At 36.4% G+C, this 10,070-nt stretch overlaps 1 protein-coding gene across 1 annotated transcript in view; it reads right to left on the bottom strand.

The window, feature by feature from the left end:
* Positions 1-10,070, bottom strand: part of DCAF10 (DDB1 and CUL4 associated factor 10) — a 43,699-nt gene that overhangs the window by 11,519 nt on the left and 22,110 nt on the right. The window contains exon 4 of the mRNA XM_040631617.1: positions 1,385-1,587. Coding sequence (XP_040487551.1) covers positions 1,385-1,587 — 203 coding nt within the window. The remainder of the gene's footprint in view (positions 1-1,384; positions 1,588-10,070) is intronic.

The raw sequence follows: 10,070 nt of genomic DNA, 5'->3' as shown, positions 1-10,070 counted from the left end.
CCGGCGATCTGGGATCGAGCCCCACGTCAGGCTCTTCCGCTATGGGCCTGCTTCTTCCTCTCCCACTCCCCCTGCTTGTGTTCCCTCTCTCGCTGGTTGTCTCTATCTCAGTCGAATAAATAAATAAAATCTTAAAAAAAAAAAAAAAAAAAAAAGATTTTTAAAAAATCTGAGAGAGAGTGCACGAGCAGGGAGGAGGCAGCAGAACGTGAGGGAGAAGCGGACTCCCTGCAGGGAGTCCAATGTGGGACTCGATCCCAGGACTCTGGGATCATGAAAGCCGAAGGCAGATGCCTAACTGAATGAGCCACCGAGGCACCCTGAAGCTGATTTTAAAAAGCAATTTATAAACATTATGTGCTCCAAATGCTTAAGTGTTTTTTTTCTGGGTTCTCGTTCATAAGTGCAAAATTATAAATAGGTAGGAACATACCTTTTTCCCAAAGGTGATGAAATATAGTCTCTATCACATAATGTAGATAAATTATAGTGCATAAGTTTTTTTGAGCCTCAATTTCATTGAAGTCTAATGAAATCAGCAGCAGGAAAAAGAATACAGTTTTAGGGGCACCTAGGTGGCTTAGTCAGTTAAGCGGTTGATTCTTGGTTTCAGCTTGGGTCATAATCTCAGGGTCCTGGGACTGAGCCCCCCCACTGTGTTCCCCAATCAGCGGGAAGTCTGCTTCAGCAGTGTCTCTCTCACTGCCCCTCCCCCGCTCTCTCTCTCAAATAAATACATAAATCTTAATTAAAAAAAAAAAAGAATACAGCTTTAGCAAGAGGATGTTTAGGGGTTGTGAAATAGGATGGCACCAGCTCCCTGGGTACAGACATCTGGAAGTCTAGGATGTAATACAGACTTAAAAGTAAAGCTCTGTATTGAATACATCTTAAAAGCTCTACTAGGTGGGATGCCTGGGTGGCTCAGTGAGTTCAGCATCCGACTCCTGATCGCAGCACAGGTCTTGATCTCAGGGTTGTAAAATAAAACTAAACTAAAAACTAAACTAAAACTAAAAATAAAGCTCTGCTGGGTTTCAGAAGCACTTAAAAAGATGGATACTACCTCGGGCCACTACTAATTTTTGACATAGTGATGATTTAGAAATACTGATAAAAGATTTTCTGGATAGCAGAGAGCGCTAAAAAAAAATATTTTTATAGTTAACAGTTCTTCCTAGATCATTGGTGATACAGAAGCACAAATTAATGCTTTGTCAGAGATTCATATAGGTCATACTAACTTGGGAAAAAAGCTCTCAATGAGCTTTCCAAAAATGTCTTCTAATTTCCTTCCCTCCTATCATTCTCAGAATGGAAACATATACTATCCCTTTGTGTGAGACTCTGGAAAACTTTCTTTAATCAAAAAAGAAAAGCTTACCTGAACTTGATGTAGTTCTTCTTGCTCTCAAAATGGGATAGCTGCCTACTTCTAAAGACTTGGTTAAGTCAAGGTCATGCAAAATCAAGAGATATCCAGAGGACGTTGAGATCAACATTTTGGAACAATCTGGTGTTAACCGCATTCGCATGAGAAAACGTGTGTGAAAGAATTTCTTATGTGGACACCCATCTTCTGTACACCTACAGAAGAAATCAAAACAAAACCCAGAATTATCATAAATATAAGGATTCGGTAATAGTCATATTTTTGACCTTCAAACAAATTTGCAGTCAATGTATGCTTAGCCTTATATACATGATAAACCTTTTTTTTTTGCTCACCATTCCTTCTTTCACCTCCAACTTCCCATTTTATTCTTTCTGAAATATACATGTTTAAGTAGGATTTTGTTGAAGTAAACTGTCACTTTATGTTGTTCTGAAAAATCTTTATTTCACTCTGATTAAAAATTTGCTGAGCGGGGCGCCTGGGTGGCACAGCGGTTAAGCGCCTGCCTTCGGCTCAGGGCGTGATCCCGGCGTTATGGGATCGAGCCCCACATCAGGCTCCTCCACTATGAGCCTGCTTCTTCCTCTCCCACTCCCCCTGCTTGTGTTCCCTCTCTCACTGGCTGTCTCTATCTCTGTCGAATAACTAAATAAAATCTTTAAAAAAAAAATGGTACCTAATGATCATGTTGGTTTTACTCTTTGAGTTTGACTTAAATTGAAAAGAATCTGATTTAATCCATTGTTGCTGTTTTTATTTATTTTTTTATTTTTTTAAAGATTTTATTTATTTATTTGACAGAGATAGAGACAGCCAGCGAGAGAGGGAACACAAGCAGGGGGAGTGGGAGAGGAAGAAGGAGGCTCATAGCGGAGGAGCCCGATGTGGGGCTCGATGTGGGGCTCGATCCCGTAACTCCGGGATCACGCCCTGAGCCGAAGGCAGGCACTTAACCGCTGTGCCACCCAGGCGCCCCCAGCTGTTTTTAAATCTGTTATCAGTGCAATTGTTACTTTGGACAATTTATCTTTTTTTTTTTTTCCCTTTGACTGATCTTCTCTTTGCCTTTGGAGTACTGCAGTTTCACTCTGTTTAAATTTGGATTTCTTTCTACTTTATTGGGATTCATTTGACTTTCTAAATCTTAAGATTCATATTATTCAGATATTCTGGGAAATTCTCCATCATTATTCCAATATTGCCTCTCACCCATTTTCTCTTTCCTTTTGGAGCTCCAAATAGATGTTTGAAACATTCACATTTGATTCTCCTTGTCTCATAGCTGCTCTTTCTTATATTCTATCTCCTCATTTCTGTTACATTCTAGATAATTTTTAATATCTAGCTTCCAATCTATTTTTTAAAATTATTAATTTATTCGACAGAGATAGAGACAGCCAGCGAGAGAGGGAACACAAGCAGGGGGAGTGAGAGAGGAAGAAGCAGGCTCCCACCGGAGGAGCCTGATGTGGGGCTCGATCCCATAGCGCCGGGATCACGCCCTGAGCCGAAGGCAGACGCCCAACCGCTGTGCCACCCAGGCGCCCCCCAATCTATTTTTTAAAGTTATGTCTAATCTGCTACTTGATCCATCCTGGGTTTTAAAAAAAATTTTTTTTTTAAAGATTTTATTTATTTATTTAACAGAGAGAGAGACAGCCAGCAAGAGAGGGAACACAAGCAGGGGGAGTGGGAGAGGTAGAAGCAGGCTGCCAGCAGAGGAGCCTGATGTGGGGCTTGATCCCAGAACTCTGGGATCACGCCCTGAGCCGAAGGCAGACGCTTAATGACTGAGCCACCCAGGCGCCCCTAAAAATTTCTTAATTACTAAAAATTATATACTTTTAAAATTTTTAAATTGTTTCTTGTGATACTTATGAACACTACTGATTTTCACATTTTGATCTTATGTCTAGCAATCTTGGTTAACTCTTATTAATTCTGATAATTTATCAGCAGAATTTCTAAGATTTTCTATATAGACCAGTCACAAAACTGGTCTATAGACCAAGTCTGGATTATTGCCTGTTTTTTATATAGAAAGTTGGTTGGAACACAGCAATATCCATTTATGTACTGTCAATGGCTGCTCAGAGACTATACAGCACACAAAGCCTAAAATATTTATTACACAGTCCTTTATAGAAAATTTGCCAACCCTTCATATAGACAATCGTATCATCTGTGAATGCTATTTTTTCATTTTTTTTCCTTTCCAATTCTTAAATATTTTCCTGCACCAGCTGGGACCCTGTCTTCTGCCACCCCAAAACAGTGGTAAACAGTAGTAGTAAAAGCAGACATGTTCTCCCTTCCTGATTTTATAAACTTTTTTTTTTTTTTTTTTAAGTAAGCTCTATACTCAACATGGGGCTTGAACTCACGACCTTGAGATCAAGAGTCACATGCTCTACTGACTGAGCCAGCCAGGTACCCCTATAGAGAAAACTTCTGGAAATTTCAACATTTAAAAATGTCCTGTAGGTTTTAGTGTACACTTCTGATGAGTTCCCTTCTATTTTTAAGTTTAACAGCTTTATTGAGATATAATTTATATATCACAAAATTCACTCATTTTAAGTAACAAGTGATTTTTAGTAAATTTAGAGTTGTGCAATCATCAATCCAATTTTAGAACATTTTCATCATCCTAAAAAATCCCCACTTCCCACTAGCAGTCTTTCCCTGTTCCTACTCCCAGTCACAGGCTGCCACTAATCTCCTAGAGTCTCTATATATCCGCTTATTGTGGACATTTAATATGAACAGAATACACAAGTGGTCTTTTGGTTTGGCTCTTTTCACTTAGCATACTGTTTTTTGAGGTTCATCCATGTTGTAACACATATTAGTACTCTGTTCCTTTTCATTACCAAATAGTATTCTATTGTGTAGCTATACCACATTTTGTTTATTCATTTACCAATTGATACATGCACTGGTTCCATTTTGGGGATATTATGAATAATACTGTTATAAGCATTCATGTACAAATCTTTGTGTGGTGATAGGTGTTCATTTCTCTTGGATAGATACCTAGGAGCGGAATGGCTGGTAGGTGATGACTCTATGTTTAACTTTTTAAGAAACGACCAAACTTTTCTAAAGTGGCTGTACCATTTTACATCCCTACCAGCAATGTATGAGGATCCAGTTTCTCCACATTCTCGCCAATACTTGTAGTGTCTTTTTAAATTAAAGCCATCTTAGTGGATATGAAATGGTTTCTCATTTTGGTTTTGACTTGCATTTTCCTTATGACTAATGATGTTGAACATCTTTTCACATTATTAATTCATTATAATTATTCACTATTGAGTCATATTTATTGAATCAATTATTGAATCATAATTATTCACTATTAATCATTTTTATTATCCTCCTTGGTAAATTCTATGCAGATATTTTGCCCATTTTTAAACTGGATTATTTGTGTATATATAAAGTGAGTTGCGAGAGTTCTTTATATATTCTGGGCACAAATCCTTTATCAGATATAATTTACAAACATTTTCTCCCATCCTGTAGTTTTTCTTTTCACTTTCTTAATGGTATCACCTGATACACAAAATTTTTTAATTTTAATGAAGTCCATTTTATCAATTTTTTTAAATCACTTGTGCTTTGGTTTGCACGAAAATTTACTCCCATGTTTTCTTCTATGAATTACATAATTTTATCTCTTACCCTCAGGTTTAAATCCATTTTGAGTTCTTTTTTTCCAATGTAAGATAAGGGTCTAAATTCATCTTTTTGCCTGTGGATATCTAGTTGCTCAAGTATCATTTATTGAAAAGACTATCCTTTTCTGAACCACTTAATTACCTTGGCACCTAGGCTTGAACTCATAACCCCAAGATCAAGAGTCACATGTTCTCCTGACTGAGCCATCCAGGCACCCCAAGAATTACCATCTTAATGATGCTGAGTCTTCCAACTGATGAAGATGGAATGTCTCTCCATTCATTTACATCTTACATTTCTTTCAGCAATGTTTTTATAGCTCTCAGTGTACAAATCTTTTGTTAAATACATTCCTAAGTATCTTGTTTCTTTAGATGCTACTATGAATGGAATTTTCTTCATTTTTGGATTGTTCATTGCTTATAAGTAGAAATACAACTGATTTGTGTATAGTTATCTTGTATATCTTGTGACTTTGCTGAACTTATTAGTTCTAGTATTTTTGTGAAATCGTTAAGATTTTCTATATATAAGATCATATCTGCATATGAAGATTACTTCTTCCTTTCCAATCTGGATGCCTATTATTTCTTTTTCTTGCCTGACTGCACTTCCAGTGCAATTGTACCTCTAATACAATACTGAATAAGAGTGTCCATGGGAGCAGACTTCCTTGCCTTGTTCCCAATCTTAAGGTGAATGTATTCAGTCTTTCAACATTAAGATGATTTTAGCCAGGGGTACCTGGATGGCTCTGTTGGTTAAGCATCTGCCTTCAGCTCAGGTATGATCTCAGGGTCCTGGGATCGAGCTTCGTGTTGTCAGGCTCCCTGCTCAGTGGGGAGTCTGCTTGTCCCTCTCCCTCTGCCCCTACACCCCCCCACTAGTGTGCTCTAATAAAAAAAATCTTTACAAAAATGATGTTAGCCATAAATTTCTCATAGATGTCCTTTATCAGATGTCTAGGGAATAAAATTCCCTATTGTTCCCAGTTTTATTACAAATGGTTATAAGATTTTGTCAAGTGCTTTTCTGCCTTTCTTGAGATGATCCAGCTTAATTTTTTACTTGCTTTAGGTCTGTAGGTCTATAGGTTTTCTATCTGTTCTTGAATCAGTTTAAGTAATTTGCGACTCTTCAGGTATTTGTTTATCTAAGTTGTCCGATTTGTTGTCATAAAGTTGTTCATTGTATCCCTTTATAATCCTTTTAATCTCTGGTGATAATGTCCCCCCTTTTGTTTTTAATTATGATTGAATGTTGAATTTTATTCCTGGATTAAAGCAATCATATGGACTTTCTGTTTAATCTGTTAATGTGATAAGTTATATTAACAGAATTTCTACTGACGGGCGCCTGGGTGGCTCAGTCGGTTAAGCGTCTGCCTTCGGCTCAGGTCATGATCCCAGAGTCCTGATATCGAACCCTGAGTCGGGCTCCCTACTGAGCACGGAGCCTGCTTCTCCCTCTCCCTCTGCCTGCTGCTCCCCCAGCTTGTGCACTCTTTCTGTCAAATAAAATAAATTAAAAAAAAAAATTTCTATTGCTACATATTTTTTTAAGATTTTAAGTGACCTCTACACCTAACATGGGGCTCAAACTCACAACCCCAAGATCAAGAGTTGCATGCTCTTCTGACTGAACCAGCCAGGCGCCCCAGATATATCATCTTATCATTCCTTGAAAAAGCCAACTTCGTCATGATATTTTGATTAATATCTTAAAGTTTCAGTTTCCTTCTATTTAGAATATTTGTATCTAACATTCACATTACAGGCTGACCTTTCAATTTTTCTCTTCTAATATTATCTTTGTTGAGTTTATATATTAAAGTTATACTAGCTTCATACATGAGGTAAGGAGAATTCCCCTTAATAAAATTGGAATGTTCTGCTTCTTGTACTATCTTACCAAAGTTACCTGTAAAACTGACAGGACTGCTGTTTTATTAGATAAATTGATATTTTCCATTTCTTTAATGGCTATGCACAGGCCATGTTTAGACTATTTAAATAACCAGCAATGCATGAAAACGAGCCAGTCAGAATTGATGCAGTTGGCAGTGCTGGAACTGGGTCTTGGAATTACTCTACTGTAAGATCCTAAAACTCCCATCAGCAAAGGGTGCCTCTCAGGAGTCTATAAACCAGGGGTTTGACTCTTGGCTCATATTTTACTGTCTTATTGGCAGTCATGTGGGCAAGTTACCCAACCTCTCTGACCTTGGTTTCCTTAGCTCTAAAATGGGATAATAATAGTTATCTAACTCATGAGGCTGTTCTCAGAATTAAATGAGATGCTGAACAACCCCCCCCCAAAACAAGGGAGGGCGTAGTTTAAGGGGGGACTTTAGCTACTAGATCATAGCAAGATCTTGAGGCATTGAGGGACGTATCCCTAAAAGAAGGGCCTGGGTAACCAGAGGGTGCCAGGATATGACCACCTGGGGATGATTCAGGATAGTGGCTATTTATCATTTAACTACAGTTACAACATTTAACTTCTGTATTAACTACAGAAGTAGTTTAATATTTTAACAACTACTTCAGCTAAATCACTGCATATTGGTTAAATATCAGTCCAGGTAATAGGTGTATTTTAGGTTTTCTATTTCTCTCTTGATCAGTTTTGCTAAGGTGTATTTTTTGAATAAACTATTTCATCAAAGCTTTCAAGTATACTGGCATAAAAGTGATCTTATTACCATACTATATATTTTTTGTTGTCTTTTTATTAAGATTATTCTTTTGTCTTATTTCTATGGATGAATCTTACCAGAGAATTGCATATTCAATTAGCTTTATTAAAAAGCAGGCTTTTAAAAAAAAGTTACTGTACATTCATTTCCAATTTCACTAATTTCTGCTTTTATCTTTATTATTTCCATAGTCTTTCATTGGGTTTACTCTTTTTTATCTCTTTCCAGGTTTTGAGTAAAATGCTTAGGTCACTAATTTTTAGTCTATTGATTTCCCTACGATTTCTTCTTTAATCCATGAATTATTTAGGAAGCGAGTTTATAAACCTCCAAACATGGGAATTTTTAGTTACCTGTGTTGATTATACTGAGGAAAAATCATTTGTGTGACAACAAGTCTTTGATATTGGTTCAAACTTACTTTGTAATCTAGTACATGCTCTACTTTTGTACGTATTTTAAGTTTGCTTCAGATGATGTATTATTTATTGGGAGAATTCTAAATATGCCTAATAAATCAAGTTTCTTACAGTAAGATCTCCTATGGTCATACTAATTTTTTGGTCTATTTCATCTATTAGTAAATGAGAGAATAATGTTAATATTTTCCACTGAGATGGGAATTCTTACTTTTTACTTGTGATTCTGTCCATTTTTGCTTTTTATAGTTTGAAGCTATGTTATTAGGTACATTTAAGATAAGAATTCTTTTATGTTCTAGTGAAATAAACCTTTTAGTATAGTAGCTTTTTTTACCACTAATAATGCTTTATGCCTTAAACTCTATTTTGTCTGCTATTAACATAGATACAACTGTTTTTCTTTGATTTGAATTTGCCTGTTATTTTTTCCCCATGCTTTTACTTTCAGACTTTCTCGTTTGCGTGTTTTGGGTATATTCCTTATAAAGAACATAGTTTGGTTTTCTTTTTTAATCCAACCTAACCCTATCTTTTAACTGGCTACATTAGTCCATATGTATTTATTTTGATTACTGATATCTGGATTTTCTGCCTACCATATTTTTGTGCTTCCCAATTTACTTCTTTAAAAATGATTTTTCCCCTTCTCTGCCTCTATTGGATTGATCACGTTTTACTAGCTTTTGACCATTAATTTGGAAGTTACCATTCATATTCCTATTCGAATTTTATTTCTAAATTAAAAAAAATAAACTTCTAAATTCTAACAGTATGCTTGTCTTAGTCTAAAGAGATCTGTATATCCTCTGCTCAAACAATATGCATAGTTAGAAATCTTTAAGAATACCCCCTCTCTTTTTACATATGACCTCTGAAAAGAATATTTCAGAAATGGTGTATTACTGTACTGTCACTTCACCATAACTAGCAACAGGTATATTTTAATTATTTCTCAAACTTCAACCCTTCATTTTTCTTGATTATTCTTATTTTTATGTAGGCACCACACCCAAAATGGAGCCTAATGCAGGGCTTGAACTAAAAACCCTGAGTTCAAGACCTGAGAGATGCTTAACCAACTGAACCACCCAGGTGCCCCAAACTTCCACTCTTTAAATAATCAATTTCTCTATGAGACATTTCATTGAAGTGTTTCACAACAGAGGCATTACTGACATTTTACGTAGGACTAGTCTACTGTGCAAAATGTTCCATGCAGGATGTTTAGAAACTCTGATCCCTGTTGACTAAATGCCAGTAGAAATCCTCTCTTCTCCTCCCACAGTGACAACTAAAACTGCACCACACGTTATTTCTAAACATTCCCACTGAGAAACTATTATTTTAATGCATGGAAAAAAAAGTACAAAAATTACAAAATAAATAGGTTTAAAATTGAAGGAGTAAGAATGAAAAACATTTCTGTTCCACAGAGGAAATAACAAAAATATTTTTCCTTAAATTCCTTAAATTTAGGAAACTCATAAACCAGTTTTCATCATTAACTATACATACTACTTGGTCTCCTTTCCATATAGTTTTCTCCAAATTTTTTGGTTGCAGTATATGACTAAGAGCAAGTAACAAAAAATGGAATCATTTTTTATTATTTTTCACAAAGTCAGGTTTTTTCTCCTAGAGATATGAAAGCTAAGACAGAACACTGAATTTGTTTACCATTTTAAACAATTATGTTGGGGAGGCACGTGGGTGGCTCAGTCAGTTAAGCATCCAACTTTTGATTTCTCAGGTCATGATCTCAGGGTTATGAGACTGAGCCCCACACCAGGCTCTGTGCTCAGCAGGGAGTCTGCTTGAGATTTTCTCTCCCTCTCCCTCTGCCACCCACCCTTCACATGCTCGCTCTCTT

This window comes from Ursus maritimus, unplaced genomic scaffold (assembly GCF_017311325.1).
Source record: "Ursus maritimus isolate PB19 unplaced genomic scaffold, ASM1731132v1 scaffold_17, whole genome shotgun sequence".
NCBI classification, from domain to species: domain Eukaryota; kingdom Metazoa; phylum Chordata; class Mammalia; order Carnivora; family Ursidae; genus Ursus; species Ursus maritimus.
This window is presented reverse-complemented; position numbering and strand designations above follow the sequence as displayed.